The 22,325-nt window shown below is 37.5% G+C and overlaps 1 protein-coding gene across 2 annotated transcripts; it reads left to right on the forward strand.

The window, feature by feature from the left end:
* Positions 1-823: 823 nt before the first annotated feature.
* Positions 824-20,377, forward strand: C1qtnf3 (C1q and TNF related 3). Of its 2 annotated transcripts, none has more exons than XM_026390153.2 (6): positions 824-1,126; positions 6,497-6,608; positions 9,191-9,345; positions 12,713-12,842; positions 17,301-17,400; positions 20,218-20,377. In XM_026390153.2, exons 1-6 carry the CDS (start codon positions 824-826, stop codon positions 20,375-20,377), a joined length of 960 nt encoding a protein of 319 aa, XP_026245938.2. The 2 variants fall into 2 exon arrangements, with proteins under 2 accessions (XP_026245938.2, XP_026245939.2); XM_026390154.2 differs by having other exon boundaries at positions 824-907.
* The last annotated feature ends 1,948 nt before the right edge of the window (positions 20,378-22,325 follow it).

Genomic DNA, 22,325 nt, shown 5'->3' on the forward strand with positions numbered 1-22,325 from the left:
AAAGATCATTTGATTTGATGCTTTCTGTTTCTTTGATATTTTAATCAAGAACATGTCAGAAGGAAGAGAAGCCAGAGACAATTTTTTTCTTAACACAAGGCTGGCAAAAAAGGACTTAACTTTGGCTTTTGGAAAATCAAGGGAAAAGGAAGTACAGCCCAGGATGGGGCAATACCTCTGTTAAACCCAGAGATTCCGCACCTGAATTCAGTTCAGTGTTTTATAGTCAGCCAATTGCCTGCCCTTTGCTACTGGTATCTGGAAGGGGAAATGACTTGCTTTCAGTGGATCAAGGTGCTATCTGTACATTTAGGGAGCAAGAGTTCTCTCAATTGACCTGAATGGATTCCTGCTGGCGTTTCAGACAGAATTGATGCAGTTAAACCAGAATTTCCTGGCAGGCACAAGGGTAGGTTTTTCCAAAAGTCATTTTAGACCACGAATGCACAGCCTTTCCATGTCCAATCATGAAAGCAAACCACTGGACACACGCTCTCTGTTTCCAGCTGGTTGTGTATGTTTCCTTCACACTTTAACAAAAACGTGCCAAGGTGTGACATTTATGAACTCCACCAACTGGGAACTGTGTGCACAAATCCTTCCTGCCTGCGGTGTGGGAAGTGATGAATGGGGGCTGTTCTGCCTGGGGAGGAGGGCTGCTGTCACTCTGGCATGCCTGCAGCCTTATTTATTACACACCAAAGTATAAAACCACCCCGCCGGCTGCAGCTCTCATCTGCAGCCCTGGCATTTGCCCGAGGAGACCAGGCGCCTGGAGCCCCCACCGTCTGCCCAAGGAGGCTCTGTGGCTCTCTTGAGAATCATGCTCCGGAGACAGCTCGTCCATTGGCACCTGTTGGCTTTGCTTTTCCTCCCTTTTTGCCTGTGTCAAGATGAATACATGGAGGTGAGCGGAAGAGCTAATAAAGTGGTGGCGAGGATAGTGCAGAGCCACCAGCAGACTGGCCGTAGCGGCTCCAGGAGGGAGAGAGTGAGAGAGCGGAGCCATCCTAAAACTGGGACTGTGGATAATAACACTTCTACAGACCTAAAACCCCTGAGACCAGATGAGCTACCACACCCCGAGGTAGATGACCTAGCCCAGATCACCCGGTTCTGGGGCCAGGTACTCCAAATTCTCTTTTAAGGATTTATATGAAAGTTTAATGACTGCTACTGTTGTTTTGGCTAAGATTCTTAGGATCTGTGCTTGAGAGCAGTTTGCTAAGCTGCCTCTGGGTCTCTCTCTGGGTTGCTCTGGGATACAAGGGGGACTGTTAGTTTCTAGTAAGCAGATGTGCTGGGAGAGTGGCTGTAGCATCGCTCCATTAGAAAGGGGACCCTGGGCAGCCTGCTTCCTGCTCTGCTGGGAATTGATTTCTTTCTTGCTGAAAGTACTGATCTGTGCAGATAGACACATTGCTGTAGGTAATTACTGCTAATCCCAAGAGAGTTAGACTCAATCCTTCCCAGCAGGGAGAAGCTGCTTTTTGAGTTTGCCAAAAACAAAGTTTGTTTTTATTTTTAAGATTAATTTCTAAATTTACTGTGACATTTCAGGCCAGTCTCATTCGATTATAGCATTCTAAGTTGCTAAGCCTCTTTGGCTTTTTTTTTCTTAAATCAGGGAGTTAAAACCAAAAAAGATTGGTTACAAAGTTACAAAGTATGTAGCATAATTTGTTGCTTCACAGGGGACTTGGTTTATTTCTCAAGGCATAAATTCAGCATAAAATATCTGTTAAGTCTTTTAGGTAGCATGAGAGTGAATTAAAGTTTCAGCATAGTGAATTGCTCATTGGTGAAGCTCAATTTAATTTAAACACTAAGAACTGGAAGAAACAGATTGTGATTTACCTCTGAAGCTTGCAGTACGTGGAAATCAGATAGAGTTGGTGGTGGCAGGAAGAGTTACTTAGAATCTATGATCTTTGAACCAATAGATTTTACAATAAGAACTGTTCGTTTTTATGCATTGAATAGGCCCTGAAATTTTTTGTGTAGTTGAACTCTAAACCCATCCTATCACAGACTGAGAAATTTGGATTGATTATTTGGTTATATGATTGGATCAGGATCATACTCAGAATCAGCAACAGATCTGGGACTCACCTGGCACGTCTAAGTGGACACATAATACAGTTTCCCAAATTGTTCTGTGGGGTGGTATCAAGGAGAAATTGCTTCTTTAATGATCCACAGAAGAAATTATTGTGTCTAAAAATGCCACTTTTAGAGATTGCCCTTTCTTCTGATAGCTTTTGTCTGAGGGGTAATTAATGCTAATTTGTGTTTTCCTTAATGGTGAAGGCATTTGAACTTTTGTCTAAGACCTGATATGGACTTTCCATCCACAGGGATGGTGTCCTTCCTGGAGGTGACATTGTGAGCCCCAGGGACAGCAGAAGGCAATGATGAGTTCTCATCAGTTGTTATTTCCTGGCATCCAACACTCAGGAGGCCAATGACAACCCACCTTCTAGTCCTGGGTTTCTAAAGTACTTTCAAGCCAACCCCCAACATCTCTAAGGGTATTGAGAGCCACTGATAATCTGGAAGTTTTCAGTACAAAACTCTTCTTTCAATAGATATGGATGCCCACACTGAATCTAGTATTATACTATGTTCTTACTACTTTCCCTACATTTTCTTTTTTTTCATTTTTATTATTATTATTAGTATTATTATTTATTTTTTTTTACATACATGACAAGAATGGAATGCAGTACACTCATTATTACCCATATACAGCACAATTTTTCATAACTCTGTATATAAAGTATGTTCATGCCAAATTATGCCATTATACATGTACTCTTTTTTTACATTACAATTCTTTTTTTTTAATATTTATTTTTTAGTTTTTGGTGGACACAACATCTTTGTTTGTATGTGGTGCTGAGGATCGAACCCGGGCCGCACACATGCCAGGCAAGTGCGCTGCCGCTTGAGCCAATTCTTAATACACATATATACCACAATTTTTCATATCTCTGTTTGTATATAAAGTATATTGATACCAAATTCACGTCATCATACATGTACTTTGTATAATGATGACCATCACATTCCACCATCCTTGCTATTCCCCTTCCCCCTCCCTTTCTCTCCCACCCCTCTTCCCTATCTAGAAAAAATCTTCCTCCCATGCTCTCCCTCCCTACCCCACTTTGAGCCACCCCCCTTATGTCAGAGAAGACATTCGGCATTTGATTTTGGGGGATTGGCTAACTTTCTATCCTTTTCTCTTAATTTTTCTCTTTCTGCATTCATTCCTCCCCCAAGCATCAGGCATATAAATACACTATCTCCAGCTATCCCAAAGGGCTCTAGTGGGGATACCTTTTTTTTGTTAATTAATTAATTCATTAAGCCTGATCAAACCAATGTGAAAAGCAAGGTCAAAAGGCAATTGGGAGAAAAAAATGTCGGAACAGTGTTGGTCCCTGCAGTGGATCTGAAAAGATGACACAAAGAAGATAGCCAGCCACGGCAGGGATTAAAGTTTTGTGTGTGCCAGGGGGTGTAGAGACTTGAGGGTGCATCTGAGGAGCTGGGTGTGGCTGGAGCTCTGGAGTGGTAGGAGGAAGACATCAGATGGTCTAAGAGTGATGGAGCTTATACTTTGTTACCAAAATATTGTTTGTCTTTTCATAGCAGGGCAGTGAGGTCATTAGATTTGTGTTGTAGAAAGATAACTGGCTGCAGAGTTCACGGAGGCTTCCAGGGGGCAGAGATCTGGGCAGACTCTATCTTGGTTTCCTGGCCTTTCTTCTCCACAGCCTCTTTGTCAGGATCAGTCATCGATCTCTCATCCTCTTCCTGAACAACCATTTCTCCTTCCCATTTCCCTTCCCTTTCTTATTTTTCCCTTTTCTTTGGGTTGAAGAAGAACTTGGACTTTCTTTCTCAGAAATCCTTCTGAAGAGCTGCCTCTTGGGCCCCATCCATGAAATAGGTGGAACTGTTCTTAGAGATCCCTCGTTTCCTCTCTTGCTACTTATTTGGATGTCTTCAGTGTTCAAATTCTGCCTGATTTTGGAAAGGGGGTGATAAACTTAAGAGGAAAGAGAAGGCATAGCAACTTCCTATGCGTAATTCTCCTTTTCTGAGGGGAAAACGTCAGATTCAACACATCCTATTTAACTTGTTTCAAGGGCCCGCCTTACTGGCTTTGTTTCATTTGAGTGAACTGTGGAAGACAGAAGGACAGAAGGTGGCCATGTGAAGAAATGACAGAAGAAGCTTCTCAGGAGGTGTCTGGCTATCAGAAGGCTCTCAGTGAATTACTGGTGGTCTATGCTCTTACAGTGCCCCAGGTAGCTTGCCCTTGCACTAGGAATTCTACTTAACTCTGGTAGTGAGCAACCCGTCTCCAGTGCCCAGATACTAGACATTTAAAAAAAAAAACACAAAACACTTTCAAAGTTATTATTTGAGCTATTTGGGAAAAACTTTAGCATTTTTTCTGTATCTTACAGTTGGAAACAAAATTCATGACCAACTCTTGCAATCCCAAATAGACAAGAAAATTGATGTCTGGGAGCCGTGATTTCTCTAGGGTCATGCAGAACTGGGAAGAGAAATCTTGTTCCAGTCCAGTGGTTGTTCTGACATTCTTAAGCATCTCAGTATTTCCATTCTACTCTTACACAAATGGTTCCACTTCAGGATTTTCCCTTTTCCCCTCCTCTCTTCTCCATCCCTGAAATCCATCATTGGCAGAGTCCTGGATTTCCTGGGGTTTATAAGCTGTATTTTACATTAGCAAAACCATACAGAAAATGTGGACCGCTTGCTTATTTCTCAGATTGCATCTGGGTTTAGAAGGTGGGGAGGAGCTGTGATGTTTTTACTTTCCAAATCTCCCAAAATCCTTCATCTCAGGCCAATTTTCGTTCATTTTCTTCCCTCCACCATTTTGACAAAAGGTCATCATAGACTCTATGCCTTCCCAGGGTTGGCCCTGGTATGCTGAGGACGAGGCTAGGAGTTACTCCAAATCAAAGCTCCTGATCTCTAAATTCTTGGGGTCTGTTCTTTGGTAGGAGACTTCTTGGACCACAAATGCTATTCTGTATTTTTTTCCTGAAAAGCTTTGTGGAAAACTTTAGAAAAAAGGGAGGACAAAGACCAAATTCATTTTTTTGTTAAAGAAAAAAAAAAAAGAATGTCTAAGCGTGCAGCAATGTGAAGAAGCCTCCACCCAGTTTTCTGCTTAGATTTCTATCAATGAAGCATACTGTATTCTAAATTCTTTCTTCCCCACTCTTTCTCCTCCACTTTCTCCTGTCTCTTTTTCCTTCCCACTCTCCCTCCTTTTTAAAATGAATCCCTTAGCATCAATATGCTATTTTCCAAAAACCGTTGAGTTATAATTGGTGTCTAGGAAAGTTTCCACAAGAATTTTGTATGACATAATTAAAAGGCAAGCTGCCAATTGAGATTAGAGTCCAAATTTTAGAAGCATCTCCAACTCTTCTTCCAGTCAACCCCACTAGATTTCTAGCTCCTCACAGTAAGCATACATTTTAGAAATTTCTCTTTGTATAAACAAGCATTTCCCTCAGTGTCATACTTGAGCATATTTAGTAGCCAAAAGTGCTCATTAAATATGGATTAAAATGGTGGAATGATCGCTTTAAATATTGAAGTGTAATATTATACTAAGTTTTTATAAAGAAGTTAAATTTGTTTCAAGATGTAGGTAAATAATAAAAATGTATTGAATATTTAGTTAATAAGAGTGCATTATATTCTTGAAACTTACCAAGGGAGTAGATTTGAAGTGCTCTTATCACAGGAAAAGTATCTGAGGTAATGCATATGTACTAGCCTGACTTACCCCATCCACAAGGAAGTATGCATATTTTAAAACAAGGTGTGGTAAATGCTAACTATATGTTATTTCTATTTGTCAATTTAAATGAATGAATAAATAAATGTCTTGGACTAAAGATTGCTTAGTTTATTCATTTCAGAAGGCATTCTAAGTGTGTTCTGGCTATTTGAAAAAACATTTACAATTCAGTTTCTAAGAACTTTTAACCCAGATCTCCTGCCAGTATCAGGGACCCAGTGTATAATAACTATATTTGGTAGTTTTGTAACTTGAGGGTCATCTACTCAGTCTACCTACATCTGAGGCTGTTGGGCATTTGGAAAGAGAGAAAAGGCTCCCAGGTTTCCAAGTCTGCTGCTGAAGGAATTTCTGCCTTGCTGTTGCAGGGAGCAGCAGAAAGACACTGTTCATCCTACCCATGCACCATCCCAAAGTACATCTTCTGTTGGCTTCCTGTCGCTTTCCTTTGCTTAAGCTACCCCTTGAGCCTATGCCATTACATGTACACCCCACCCCATACTATCTTTTCTAATGCAGCTGTGGGTTGATTGAAGTGAAAGGATAACTCTAAGGATAGATGTCAGAGGATATTTTAAAATTCCTAATTGCTCACAAATACGTTTCCCTGAAGCTTCTCTTTTTATCTTTTTTAAGCCTCCACAAACCGGAGGACTGCCCCCAGACTGCAGCAAGTGTTGTCATGGAGACTATGGCTTCCGTGGCTACCAAGGACCCCCTGGGCCCCCAGGCCCTCCAGGCATTCCAGGTAAGGATGAGCAAGATGTGCTGCTCATCTAATTGTAGACTGTACCCCCCCCCCCAAAAAAAAAAAAAAAGCTAAACACTAACCTAAATACTTTCTGGTCATTGGCGTATGATCCAGAGGATAATGCATGGAAAACCCAGAAGAAAGAGTTGGGTTGGGAAGCTGGGTTTATGAGGTTGGCTTAGGTGAAACAGTACAAACTCTGTACTATTTATTTCTCTACACCACTATAAAAATCCAAAAGGCTTTAGACACCCTGGGGTACCAGACTTATTAGGCTGGGAGGCCCTTTGCCAGCATTAAGTATAGAGCTACTAGCTCTTAATTGAGACCTACTTTTAGTGCAGTGTGTTAGTCAGCCTTCTGTTACTTTACAAACAGTTAAGATAATTAACGTATAGAGAGAAAAGATTTATTTTGCCTCATGATTTTAGAAATTTTAGTCCATAATTGAGTGGCCCCGTTGCTTTTGGACATATGGTAAGGTGGGGAGAACGTGATGGAGCAAAGCTGCTCACCTCATGGTGGCCAGGGAATGATAAAGCTGACAAGGAAGAGACCAGGGTCCCACAGACCCCTTCAAGGGCATGCCCCCAGTGACCTACAACCTCCCACTAGACCTCACCTCTTAAGTTTTCTCCACCTCCCAATAGTGCTTCACCTGGGAACAAGTCTTTAAGACCTGTGCCTTTCAGGAAACTTCTCTAAACCATAGAAGCTAGCATATCTGCCACAGCATGCTTTATGCGGTATACTCCACCTAACTTTCAGGAGATTTAGGAACTAGAGGCATGTAGAGAAAAAGGCTCATGGGCCCAAGTTATAGTCACCTCCATCATGGCATCATTCACTGAGCTGCACATCTTTCTAATTCCAATGAGTGCTCCCTCTTCCTGGGTTGATTGAAGTGAAAGGATAACTCTAAGGATAGATGTCAGAGGATATTTTAAAATTCCTAATTGCTCACAAATACGTTTCCCTGAAGCTTCTCTTTTTATCTTTTTTAAGCCTCCACAAACTGGAGGACTGTCCCCAGACTGCAGCAAGTGTTGTCATGGAGACTATTTAGCTATTAGTATATTTTATCCCACACTTGACTTCTGGAAGGATTTTTGGGCTCCAGAACCACATTGTTATATGGGGAAGATTCTAGAACTGTATCAGGTCCCTCTAGACCTGGGGCTCAGCCTTCTGTACTACAGTACTCTGGTTTCTCAGGCTCAAAGGCATTCTAGGACACTGCTAGTACACTGTTGCGGGGTGAGGAGAGGGTGTTCCAGATCCCCTCTGTCAAGGACTCCCAGACCTGCTGTGGGTTTTACTGTCTTCTTCCTGTCCAGTCAGTCCCTGGGGATAGAACCTCCTCTCAGAATTAGGCCAAAGTCCAAGATCCACTTGGCTTTCTCCACCTTATCCCCATTTGTGTTAATAATTTTCAAATATGGTAATGTTTAAATAATTTGGATAGCTTCTCATGTGAACCCATCTTTATAATGGAAAAACCTTACATTATACTTAAAACCATGATTACTGTTTTGCAACCTATGTCATTGCCTTTCAGGGACAGCAGGCAGCAGGGGCAGTGATGTGGAGTAAGAAATGTGTGGACCCTTTTGTAATCTTCTCAGATCTAAGTTCTTCTAGCCTTGGGTAAATGTTTCCCACCAGGAAATGGCTTTGTCATTGAACACTTTAGTCCGTAAACAGTCAAAGTTCATCCGTCTGTAAGGATTGCAAGCCTGACACAGTGATACCTGCTTAAAGTAATCACACAAATAAATAGCAAATGGGCCTGCAATTCAGCAAACAAAAAAAATTAAAGAGGAGCTGTAGAAACCATCTCTTAGTGGCAAAGCGAGGCATTGAAATTGCTATCCAATTCTTGCTTTTAAAATTGTGATTATTTTTTGTTTATAAATGAGTTTACTTTCCCCTCAGTTATAAAAGTGATATATGTTCTAGGTACAAAACTTCAGAGAGACAGAAAAATATACAGAATGTTACCAAGTCACTTGTGCTTTATTCAGTCAGGAAAAAAAGTGTAAATATTTTTGCATAATTTATTCTAGTCTTTTTCTTCTATGGACATAATTCGCACATACATATTGTTTGAAACAAAAATAGTATTATACCTTTTTTATTCATTTATGATCTTTTTATTAAAAATGCCTTAAATATCATTATACCATTAATTTTTTCCTTCGAATTTCTTTTTTTAATGACTGTTCAATATCAGGTACCAAAATATTCCATTTTAAAATGTAGTCCTTGTAGTATTAATGGATATTTTGGTGGTTTCTTGCTATTTTAAGTGATAATGTGATGAACCATCTTCTACATGATTTTTCATTCAAGGCTTAAGAAAAACAGATTTTGGCGCCTGACAATATGTAAGGCAGTTTCAAAGCCCAGTAAAAGAGGACCCATTTGATGATACCCCTGGCTGTACTGGGGCTTATTTCAGAAGGTCCCCTTTTACAATAGAGTCTGGATGTTTTTGAAGGAAGGATCTGTTTGTCTAAAAATAAATGGTCAGTATGAGGGAGAGGGTTTCTGCATGTGATGATGTCTGGTTGTTTAAGGAAACCATGGAAACAATGGAAATAATGGAGCCACTGGCCATGAAGGTGCCAAAGGTGAGAAAGGAGACAAAGGTGACCTGGGACCTCGAGGGGAGCGAGGACAGCATGGCCCCAAAGGAGAGAAGGGCTATCCCGGGGTTCCACCAGAACTGCAGGTAACCCACCTTCTGCACATTTCCAGGGGACCAGGCCTGTCTGACCACCAGGACCCAGGTCGGAGGGTTGGAGTGCTTCTTCACCAATCTTGAGTGAATCTAGTCTGAATTTGTTCATCTACATACAGGATGTTTGCTCAAGGCCTATCTGGTCCAAAGGATTTGGGGATCATTCCCAGGGAGGAGAGAAATCCATGAAGAGTGAAATCCAACTTCCTTGTAGAATCCAATACAAAGCAACCCTGAATATAAACTCATCTCCTGTTTTCCAGATGAGAAGATAGGTTAAATAAAAAGAGTTTTAACCTATTTGAATATATGAACTTTTAGACATAAAAGTGGAATGGCTAAATGTATACTTATAATATTATATTTATTGATTTTGCTACATTTACATATTTAAATCACATACATGGATATTAACATATTGTTTTTTTATCAACTCAGATTTTGTAGCTCAGTTTTTTTTTTAAACTTTTCCCATCAGTATCTTCTTTTCACTGGGGACATTTTATTTTTGAGTAATTCATTTATAGTTTTCCAGACCCTATCATGTTCATTTCATTTTCGCATAAAGTTTCTTTAATCCATTTATGAGCTTGTAATTTTCCCAAGCTCAAGTACCAATTGATATATTCTTTGTTTCTCTTTTAAATAATCATTAAAATTCTTGTCAGCAACATCTAAATTCTTAAGTGTGAAGTTATATCATCAAGAAAAATTACTAAGTTAGGGCTTTTTAGCTAATATTTTAAAATTAATTCTTCTAGGGACTTCTGTCAATTAGTTTCTGTTTGTGTTTGTTTTTGTTTTTTGTTTTTTTGGTTAAAGTTTTTTTCTGGTTAATATGTCCTCCCAAAGTGTAATCCGTGGCTTAAGTATTTGGGAAAAAATTCTGTAACATGACAGACTTTTAAAGAACTAGAATGAAAAGCAATTCTTGTATGAAATATCAATTGAGGAACACTTTGCCTTTATTTGGGCATATGTGGAGGTGTCTGACCTTGGATAAGTTACATCCTTTATCTGGGTCTTAGTTTTTCAAGCGTAAAATAAGAGGTCCTACATGTCACTGTAACTACTTTCTGTGTTTTTTTTTTTTTTGGTAACTTTTTAATGAGTGCTGTCTAATAATTACAGCAACATGGGATTCATATGCAGTATAAATTTACTAAATAAATAAATAAAAGGAGAGAACTGCCACCTAGCCAGGTTGAGTTGGTTACTAAGAGGCTATAAATATCTCGAAGCTAGAAACTATAACACACAGTGTATGAATGTTAGATCATAGCTAAGGGGCTTTAATCCATTAAGTCCCAAGTTTTTAATTTTGTGAATATTTAGATGAAATCAACAAAAGTACGTTAAAATAGGTTGGAAGTAATAATATAGAGCTTGTATATATGTTGTTATATTAGTTAACACTAATATAATTACCATATTATAATTGAATCATTACCAAATAATTATATTTAATTATATAGCTATATTATATACTGTATTTAAGTTTTAATAAGTGTTCCACATCTGGGACAATGGACAAGATGGGTTAATGGAGAAAATCTAGGAAATCATTAAATTCTCTCCATCAACTATTTCATCCTAACACCAAAGGGCAGTCTTTTGGAAGAACTACTTTCATGTGTTTTACAGAAGAAGGAAGACTGGTCTTAAGCAAATTGTATAAGAGGGGAATTTTTATTGTTTGAGGACAGAGAATCTTATCAAGTTAAAAAAAATAATTATTAATCTCATGGGCCCTGACACATTTGGACAAAGAATTAGCATTGACTTTTCAAACCAAAAGAATTTCTTGATGGGTGGCATTGTCCTAAGGTTCTTTTAGCTACTAATATTTCGTATTTTGAACTTTAATCTTGTCTCTTAACATGGGCAGTGGCAACAACAGTAATAGCAGTAGGTGGAAGAAGAGGAATAATCATGCCTCATTCTTCACCTAAGTAAGACAGAAATTTAAGGCTCGTTTGACTCAATGACAGGCCAGGTTACTTAGTTACAACTAATAAAGCTAAAATTCAACCTCATATCTTTGGCTGCAAGTAGGTAGTTCTGTTCCTAAACTTATGGTGCCTATTGGTGGCAGGTTAACAAGTTAATTATTTTCACTGATCTTTTACACATTGAGCTGAAGCATTCAAAGTTCCATAAAATATCACACATAAATCATTTGTAACCAGTCCCAGAAATGGTTGCTGGAATTAAATGACTTCTGTGGGTCTCCTAAATCTTAATTTTTTCCTTTAACCTAAATTTTAAAATGTAAAACCATGCCCAGAAAATTTTGATTTTTTATTATTCAGTTTTCTAGATTATTAAATTATTATTCTATATTTTGAGTAACTGAAAACTTTCTTCCTGCCATTTAAAGATGGTTTATGTAATAACTTTTCATGATTTAAAAAAAATGAGAAACATCTATGCAAAAAATACAACATGCCCAGAGATGATGACTCCTGACATATAATTTCATAACTTTTTATATCTTACTTAGGCACATTACTTTTAAATATGATAAGAACACAGGGTATTAGTTTATTTCATGAATGGAAATATTTCCTGAACATCTCTTTGTATAAATAAATGCAATTATATATCTTTAAAATGTATCTTTTTCTGAACATTAAATGAATACACGCTCATGCAAAAAATTATAGTTGTATTTAAGAAAGAAAAAAAATTTCCATGAAACTTATGCACAGTGAGCCCTGCCAATAATAATTTTGTAAACATCCTTGCAGATATTTTTCCTCAATTTGCTCACACAGCCACCCTACCTACATACAGGCTTAACAAAGTCTGGTATCAAGTTGTGACCATATTGTGTTGCTTACTTTTAAATTAAATAATATATTAACTACATTGTCTCATTATATATGTACATTTATGTCAACATCAAGGAATATCAAAGAGTTTATTCAAAGAATTTATTTCATAAGAAAATGATAAGTATCTTTTGGAGAAAATTAGTGTAGGCCTAGCAAATTTAAAAGTTGTCTGAATGCAGGATTTCTCAGATCTTTTAATATGCTGATTTGTATTTAATAGGTACAATCTGAGAATTTCATCGAAATTTTCCCACTGTTTAATATTTCAAAAAGTATTTTAAAGATTAATGTTCTTTGAATGGTAGATTCAGAAATGTTGATGTGTATTGTTATTCTAAAGACTGAATAGCATGAAATGTTAGAAATCACCATCATTTATGTATTTATTTCTCCATAGATTGATGCTTAAGTTATAGCCAATCTTGCCCTTGCAAACTATTTTGCAATAAATGTAAACCAAATAAAAGCTTAATTTCTTTAAGAAAAATTGCCTAAGATTTGACCACCAACTTCTTTTTTAGATTGCATTCATGGCTTCTCTGGCCACTCACTTCAGCAATCAGAACAGTGGAATTATCTTCAGCAGTGTTGAGACCAACATTGGAAACTTCTTTGATGTCATGACCGGTAGATTTGGGGCCCCTGTATCAGGTGAGATATAAAAGTAAATGAATAATTGAATTAGTCTAGAAATTAAGAAAGAGAAGGAAGGATAATGGATGGAGAGAGGAAAGAAGGATGAAAGGAAGGGAGGGAAAGAGGGAATGAAGAATGGAAGAGGAGAGAGAAGATGGGAAGAAGGATGGAGGGGAAAAGAGGAAGGAGGGAGGATTGAAGGAAGGAAGGAAGAATGAAGAGGTTGGGAATAAAGAGAGAAAGCCACTAAGACAGTAAAAAATTCTATTCAAGTTAAAACAAGCAGTTTGCATGGGTGTCTTTTTAATTTCAAAGTAAATGAGTTCAATCTCAAGAGACATTTTTTTTTCTTTTTTACAAATGGTGACCACGGTTGTTAAGGTTATTTACCCTGATTTGAACTGGACCAAATAATTGCTACAAGGGTATAGTTACCTTGATTATAAAAAGCCTTAGAACATAATTCTCATAGTTTAAGCATTTTATAACTGTGTCCTCCCTTTTCCACTACCCCAAGTAGTGCCTGATCCAATTTTTTAAATAAAAATTTGGGTAGGTAAGAACATATTTTAAGAGTAGAAACAATTTATGTCAACACACACAAATACATTTTCTCTCCTTTTTACATAAAAGCTAACATACTCTCTATTCTGGCTATTCTCTGCTTTTTAACAACTAGCAATACATTTTAGAAAACTATTCATATCATTACTTCATTCTTTCCTAAAGCCGAATGTGTAAACATGTGTCTAACCATTTGTGTATTGCTGAACATTTGGATTATTTCTAGTCTTTGTTATTAAAAGCAAAGCTTCAGTGAATTAACTTTGACTATACCACTTTATAAGTGAACACATATAGATATGTTTGTAGGCTAAACTACCAAGAATATGATTGCTGGTCAGAGAAGAATTACATCTTTAAGTTCGGCCAATTTTACCAAATCACTCTCTGTAGGGTTGTATTAATATTTTCCTATTGTCAAATAGGAAGGACTTGTTTCTCCATGGTGCCATCAACAAAGTTGCCTTCAAAATGTCTGGACAATCGATGGATTAAAACAAAATTGTTTTAAAAAAATCTTTTAAAAAATTTTTGAAATACTTTAGATTTATAGAAGTTAGAAAAATATTACAAAGTTTTCATATGCTCTTTAATTAGCTTCCCCAAGCATTAACATTTTACATAACCAATGCTCAATGACTAAAATGAAGAAACAGGCCCAGGTATAACACTATGACTAAGTTATAGACTCGATTCAGATTTCAGGACACTTTCCTGATGCCCCAGTTTTTAATTGCTCCCCTTAGCTGCCCATTTGTACCATGAGTTTTTGCATCCTATTTTATAGCCTTCTTTCACAGTGGCATTCATTTATGTATTTTAAACTCATGGTGAATTATTTAGCTACATTTTTCATTTATTGTATAACGACAACATTTCTTCTTGGTGTTATTCACCCATTGGGGTAATTCTTGATGTTCTTTACCACTTTTTAAAACTAGTTGATAAGAACTGACTGAGTTGGATTTTCCTAGATCAGTAAGAAATATGCAGCTGTTTTTGGAGGAAAGGGAGGTACCCCAGCAGCCCTCTGGGCTGGGGATCTCAATGGCTCCCTCTCCTGCTGCCAGGGGACTACCTAATTCTTTTAAGTATGACTGCTCTGTGTGTTTTTCTTATGTGGCCACATTTCCCCTGCCTCCCCAGACTTCCCCAAGAGGGTTTCTGAAAACAGCCTTGTATTTGCCAGTTCCTTTCCTTTAGGAGCCTTATTTTTGCAGGCAGATTTTGAGATATTATTTTTCTAGCAAAGTTCCCTCAAAACACAATCTTGTGCTTCATCTTAGCTCTGCCCACAGGAGCTTCTTTTCAGTATCTGCACTTCAAAATAGCTCTTCTCTACCAAGGAGTGTATTTTTCCTGGCAGGTTTGAGATCTTCTGTCACCTAGAGCTCCTGCCCAGCCCCCACACTGCCAGCATGTCACTGTCTGCCCTCAATTGCATTTGGCAGCACTTACAGCTATTTTGAAGTTTATTGATTTTTTTTTCCCGGTATCCTAGTTTTGCAGAAAATGGCATGTTTTCATTTTCTTGTTGTTCATTTCTTCTTCTTTCTATAGTATCCAGAAGGAAAAGCAAGAAAATCTTGATGAATGCAATGGTCATGTTAGGTTTATCACAAAAGCTTTAAATGTGTGCCTTGTCTATTATCCTATGCAGTTTAAGTCAGAAATGAACTAATGTATGAAAGGATAGAGCAATTTTTTCTTGTATTTCAGCTGTATGTGATTTTCTGCTCTGAAAGTTTATCCTATAATTTTCCTGTAATGAATTTGTTAAATACTGTCTGTACCAGATTATATGTCCCAGATAATGCCAACAATGGTTCAATTAAGTTCAGTGGCTTTATAATAAAGCCCAAGGATTTAGTATCTTAGAATTTTCTTTGCTCCACATGGTTTTGGCAATAACGTTCACCTTTTGGCTCCCACATTTTATTGTTTAAACCTCATCAAAGGTATTACAAAATGATCTTTTTATCTTTCTCAACTTTGGGAGTGATCAAATAGAGAAGGCTGATTTTGCAATTAGAGAAGGGGCGGGGGAGACAGTCCCTCCTGCCCACCCAAAAAACATGGTGCAAATATATTATCTCTGGTGCCAGAACCTATCCTTGCAGAAAAAGTCACATGGAGATATAAAATATATTCACTTCTGTATTTCCAATTCTAGGGATTTTCATTAGTCACCATCTGGTTTTTCAGTCTGCTCTTTCTCAAATGTTTCTGCAATCTATTTTTTTATAGTACTCATCTTTTTTTAAGAAAGACTAATATATTTTCCTGTCATTTTGATTCCAACTTTATTTTCTAGAGGCATTAACAATTATCGCTCTGTGTGTGTGTGTGCATGCATGCATACCTAAATGTAAAATGTTAAAAAATGAACACATATAAAAGACTTGAAGTCCTTTAATTTTTACTTATCTTTACTTTTCTTCTGTGAGCCAATCTCTAGGCATACTATTGGTATGGCTGATCTTTATTCCATTTCCTTTGTTCACAGAACATTGGATATGCATTCCTGGCACTAAACATAGCATGACCATATTTCTCTATTGGGTTCTACTTGACTCAGAATCAGATGGATCAACATGGCATACTTACATCTTCTATCTTATTTACATTTTTGTAAAAGAAATAGAACAGTTCAGTGCTATTTTGCTTTTGCTTTTTCAGATGTTTCTAGGGTTTTCCTCTTATAAAGCCACTAGTTAAAAATATTTAACATGGGAATCAATAAAAACTTGATGACTTATATTCATTCACCTTTCCAAAGTGCACTCCCAAATCCAAGACAGTTTTGGAGTGGGAAGATTTTCCTTTTAGCCCATTGGATTTTTCTTTATTATTCAATGAACATATTTTCTATGTTGGGATTTAGAGTATATTAGGTAATACTAAATTGCTTTCCATTCGGATTTCTAGGATCTTGTAAGAAAACACATCTTTAAATACTGTCTGTAACAGATTATATCAGTGCCTAGATAATGCCAACAAGGCTTCAATTAAGTTCAGTGAATTTACAATAAAGCCCAAAGATTTAATAACTTAGAATTTGTTTTGCACATTTTACTGTTTAAACCTCATCAAAGGTATTACAAAATGATTTTTTTTATCTTTTTTCAACTTTGGGAGTAATCAAATAGAGAAGGCTGATTTTGCGATTACAGAAGGGGGAGAAAAGAAAACAATCCCCCTCCACCCAAATTTGGTTTCAACTAAATTATGTTGGTCTTTTTCAAATTAAGATAAGACTTTTGGTAGCAAGGTTGTGTTGGCTAAATAGATATTTAATTTATTTATAATAGGTATTTTTCTATTCATTATACACAAATTCAATGATTTACTGTGAATAACATGAGCAATTACCAGAATAATTTCTGTAGAACTATTAAATATTTATATGATGCTTCAACTATCTTTGTCTAACATTTGGCAAGTACAGTTGTCCTTTGCAATTTCACGCCTAGCTTATTTTCTTAGGTCAAGGAGCAGCATGTGCTCATACTGAGGACTCTCTGTCCCTTACCAATATGAGTCCTGTGTAGATGCTAATAATTTCTTATATAGACATGGCAGGGACTTCACGCTAGGCCTTTTGTCGGGTAACAAAACAGTGTGGTACAATTAGAGTAAGGTAGACTCCTTTCCTTATAGATTTGTAATCTTATTAGAGATACGCAGTGTAAGATTATGCTTTGTAATCTTACTAAGTATATACAACTTTAGAGAAAGTCTCAAAAACATCTAACACACTTTGAAGGTGGGCAGATAAAGGGACATTCATGCAAGTAAAGGTCAAAAGAAGCTACATACTACATATCCTTTGATATATCTCCAAACCATCATTGGGTCCCCCATATTAACATGTTAACATAACCATGGATGACTACCTGCATCTTTCAGGTGTGTATTTCTTCACCTTCAGCATGATGAAGCATGAGGACGTTGAGGAAGTGTATGTGTACCTTATGCACAATGGCAATACCGTCTTCAGCATGTATAGGTGGGTGGCCTTTTCTATTACAGGTCTCATCCAGGCTGCCATAGTTTGCACAAAGGAAGTCCAATAGCAGATAAGCATGTAGAAATCAGTAGAGCCTAATGTGGCCCCTGTCTCAAAAAGAGCTCCTGTGCTCCAATATACGGTCAGATTATTGTTACTATTTGAGAAGAAATAAATCTGATGAATTGAGCATTAGTAGGTTGGTGAGAAATCTTGATGTCATTACTAACAACATTTCCTATAACCAATCATTTGAATTTTTCCTTAACTTTTTAGTTTTTTTCTTTCTCTCTCTTTTTCCTATAGAAAGGAGTTTTTCTTCCTCTTCTTTTCCTTCTTCTTTCTCCTCTTCCTCCTCCTCCTCTGCCTCCTCCTCCACTTCCTCCCTTTCTTCTTTTTCTCCTTCTTCTCTATTTTTTGGGGGGGTGGGTGGTGGTGGTGGTGGTGGTGTTTACCATGGATTGAACTCAGGAGCACTCAACCACTGAGCCACATCCTCAGCCCTATTTTGGATTTTATTTAGAGACGGGGTCTCATTGAATTGATTAGTGCCTCACCATTGCTGAGGCTGGCTTTGAACTTGCAATCCTCTTGCCTCAGCCTCCTGAGTCACTGGGATTACATACTCTCCTGTCCCCTTTTTCAGAGACAGTCCTATTGATGACCCACACTGGCAGGTGGAGAGAGTTGGGAGAAGGTCCCTTTATTTGGACTGTGCTGCTCTTCTGATATTTAGCCCAGCAACCTGGTCCTAGTTATGCTTGGGAGAAAATATTTCCAAAACAAATATACTTTGTTCTGATGTTAGCTTAGTATGTAGGAGAGAGGCAGAGAGCCAACTTGTTTCCTATAGCTAAATAGGCTAAGAGTTATCTATGAAAAACTTCGTGGCTATTATTTATCACATGTTATTTCTGGTGACTTGTGATGATTTCTGTTTCCTTCTGGAGTCTGGCCTGAATGAAAAGATGTATTTGGAGAGCCAAAAGAGGAAAAGATGAGTTAGAGTAGGTGAACTTGCTGCAAGAATTATACTCTGGTCTAAGTCAGAGTATAGTGCCTCAAACATGCTAGAATTCTGTTTTTCTTGATCAGTTCAAGACAGAGGTTCCAGGTTGGAGAGGGAGGAGGATGGTAGAAAAGGTAGAAGAGGCAACTATGGTTGGGCAAGGTTTTTTCCCCCTTCTGTTTTTTGATGGATTCAGGCTGACAAAAGCAGTTCTTCCATCTATAAAACTGACTTCTAAATTCTCATGGTCATTGTTATGGTCAGAGTCAGAAGGAAGGAAGAACAACAAGCTTGTGGAAATTCTTATGCACAGGGCATTTCTGTTTAGGGAACTTAATCACATTGTTCCTAACCCAACCAATGCAAAGGCAGCAAGGAAATATAATGCAGGTCTTATGGGGAAGGAGAAAGTGAATTTTGCTTAACATCTAGCTTCCTCTGCCCTATGGCTTCCAAATGTCTGCTGAGCCCTTCTTTCTACATGTAGAGTACACATCTCCCCATCTCTATCCCCCCTAGGGAGAGAACATCAGCCACAGTTCATGCATCAAGCTTCAAGTCCAGAATCTGGCCATGAGCAGTCCTTCTTATCAAGTCCATCCATTAGCTGCTTCTCTCTTTGGCTCCCAATTCTTTCCTCTGGGAGGTTTTCTTTGTCCATTTTTCTTTGGCTACATCTAAAAGATGAGTAGGCCTTCTAAGGGATCTTTCACCATCTATGTCCTGGTGGTACAAATCAGAGCTAAATCAAATATCCCAAGCTTGTTTTAGCCATGGCCAGATCTTTGATATTACATTTCTTCAGAAACCTAGAAGACGTTTGCTTTGTTTGCTACCAGTCTGTTACATGTGTTAGAAATCTCACCCAACACACTTTTCTTGACAGGTAGTTTTTCAGCCTATTACTCCTTTGATTACTCTTGCTTCTGTCTTGTTCTCAATTTAATGGCAGTAACCAAGAGGTCTTTTAAACTAATAGATTCGGGTAGAAAGGCAATATTCTCCATCCATCAGGTTATCCCAGCACTGTCTATTTGACTCGATTAAAATTCTTAATGGGAAAACACCAATTTTATTCTGCTGTTCCAGGTGTAAAAGCACTTGACCTTGTCAATCTTGTTAGGCCTCCACTGTCCATACTCTGTTTTAAACATGTCAGTTCTTATCTGAACTCATCTTTTGTAGAAACACCTTCTAAAGGCAACAAAGAGTGTTTGGGCTTTCTCCAATCATGCCCTTTACTTAGTGAGCAGGCATTAGATATACCTTCCATGCTGTCTTGTATTTTCCCAAATGTCTTGCCACAGCATGATATCTATCTCCATCTTCCCAGTTCACCATGTTTGTCTTCTCCCAGCTCCCTGCCTGATCATGTATTTTTAGTTGGGTTACAGCAGCACTTCCTTTACTACCAATTTCTGATTAGTTCAAGAAAGTTAGACTGCTCTAACGACAACTCAACACAATGGCTCAAACAGAACTTTCTTTCCTTTGTTCATCCAGGAGAGATATCCAGGGTGAGTGTTCCAGCCTGGGGCAAGAGCGAAAGAGCTCACTACACCTAGTAGTCTTTTAAGAAGCCAGACTTCTACATATGGCTTCCTTCTAGTCATTGCCACCAATGTTCCAGATAGGCAGAAGGCATAAGGAATAAGAAGGAGTGTCACATGCCATTTCTGCTCACATACCATAGAAAATTTATCACACGACTATACCCAAATGCATTTGAGAAAGGGAGGCTAGATTTTGGTAAAGAGTTGTCTGTGCACTGCAAAGACTGAGTAGTTTATGCCTCTTTTTCTTTTCAGCTATGAAACAAAGGGGAAATCAGATACATCCAGCAACCATGCTGTACTGAAGCTGGCCAAAGGGGATGAGGTCTGGCTGAGAATGGGCAACGGTGCCCTTCACGGGGACCACCAGCGTTTCTCCACCTTTGCAGGCTTCCTGCTGTTTGAAACTAAGTAAACAGATGAATAGAACAGCTTTTCTTTGAGAAAGATTTATAAGTGAGCTGGAATTGTTATGGGTATAACGAACATTAAAGTTGAGGGTTCTACATGCTGTCTTTAAAAAATATATATATTGGTTACACAGCTACACCAACAATCCTGGATGACTCAGGGCTCAGAAGAATACACCACAAAGTAGTCTTCTCGGATGACCCTGATGAATATACTCAGTACTTTTATCACTCTTCCCTAGGCAATTAAGAGGGAATTGTTCATGTTGCAGGTTGGAAATAATTGTCCCCATCAGAGGAATCATTTACAAAGAGTTTTGGTGCTCTGTTTTTAGAATTTCAAGAATCCCTGAAATTTCCAGCTCATTATTCTTTGCCAATGATCATGATGTGGCTGGGGCAAGAATAGGAACACTTGAGGACCTAGGTACTAGAAACATTTGTGGGTCCAGTGGGTCAATATTAATGAATAAAGCATAGTTTTTTTTATTATTTCCAGATAGCTTTTAGATAATAAATATACAAATAGATTGTAAATATATGTTGCCCCCAAATAATTGGTTCCTTCTGTTTTATAAGGTTACATTTGTAATTAAACCCTGATTTCTAATAATTTACACCTAGAAATAGAATTTTCTCTTGATATGAAATTGGGTTTATCAGATTTGGCCTATCAGATTGACTCTTGCTATTGCAATTCTTGGATTGCAATAGATCTTTGCTGAAAAGTCAGAAAAGATGAGCTTAGGTCAATATAGGGCAGATGTTAGTATATGCCTTCTTCTTAATTTGGAAATTACCCAATATATTTATACTTTACACATAATATGTTAAGTTGAAAGGACTATAAACTTTGTTATATACTGTCAAACTAATACACACAAAATATCAAGTTATTTCATTTCATTTGAGTTATACAATAAAATATCCTAACCATTTATTCAACAAAAATGATATGACTTTCTTGATTATCATATTGAATCAATGTTCACAGAACAGTGTGATGTAATAGGGATTACAGGAGGTACTACTTGGGTTTTGCCTAACTCTCTCTACTCCAAAGTCTATTCTCAAAGGATTAGATTTGTCACCAAAACAACATTTATAAGAATATGCTGTAGGTTCTGAAGATGATATCCATAGATAGTACTCCAAATTTGTTTATTTTAGATGAAATATCATTGAAATATGTGTTTAGCCTAATGTTGGATCATATCTAAAGTGCCTGGTGAAATGCCATTTTGGAAAATAGTATATCATGAATTAAGCTTGATGTAGTGCCACCTTAATATATTTTCTATTAAAATTTGAATTTACACAAAGGCTTTTAAACTATGGGTTTCCTGTATTGATTACCCTATAGCCAGAGGCAGAGTATTGAGTGAGCCTGCCCTATTAGTGAACTCAGTGTTATCCATACTCAGTTTAGCCTTTGACCCTATCCTTTTGATGCATAAATGTGTTTAAATTCTTCCCAAATCCACATGTAATGCTCTTTTAAAGCTATATTATTATCTATAATGTGCATAATGTTTTTGTTGTTTTATAAATATGTTTTTCCCCACAGGGCTTTAAGACCATGAGGTTGAGTCTTCCTATGAGCAACTGTCATAAATATTTCATAAAGGTGCATTGCCAATAGATATCTGAAGGTTGCATGTTGACCAAAGAGATTTCATATTTGAACAGTATATACTACCTATGAAATGCCTTACAGGAAGATTTTGACCTGGCTTCAAATATAGAAAAATATAATAGGCATATGTGAAAATAAACAAACCTTTGTTATATGTATTGATTTTTTAATATTTTTAATGAAGTGTTATAGTCATCCAATTGTAAGTAAGGTGGTTAACACAAAGCAAAGAGATATATACGAAAATATCTTAAACTTTGATTCAATAAAACATGATATGACTTCCTCGGTTAGAGTTCACTGAGCAGTTTTGACCT

This window comes from Urocitellus parryii, chromosome 1, assembly GCF_045843805.1.
Source record: "Urocitellus parryii isolate mUroPar1 chromosome 1, mUroPar1.hap1, whole genome shotgun sequence".
Lineage (NCBI taxonomy): Eukaryota > Metazoa > Chordata > Mammalia > Rodentia > Sciuridae > Urocitellus > Urocitellus parryii.

What these genes read in the sequence shown, in the direction of transcription:
- C1qtnf3 (XM_026390153.2), top strand. Translation starts at nt 824, where the DNA reads ATGCTCCGGAGACAGCTCGTCCATTGGCACCTGTTGGCTTTGCTTTTC. An exon ending in AGGCCCTCCAGGCATTCCAG is followed by an intron (nt 6,609 to 9,190) that starts GTAAGGATGAGC and finishes TGGTTGTTTAAG; the next exon opens with GAAACCATGGAAACAATGGA. An exon ending in GGGTTCCACCAGAACTGCAG is followed by an intron (nt 9,346 to 12,712) that starts GTAACCCACCTT and finishes CTTCTTTTTTAG; the next exon opens with ATTGCATTCATGGCTTCTCT.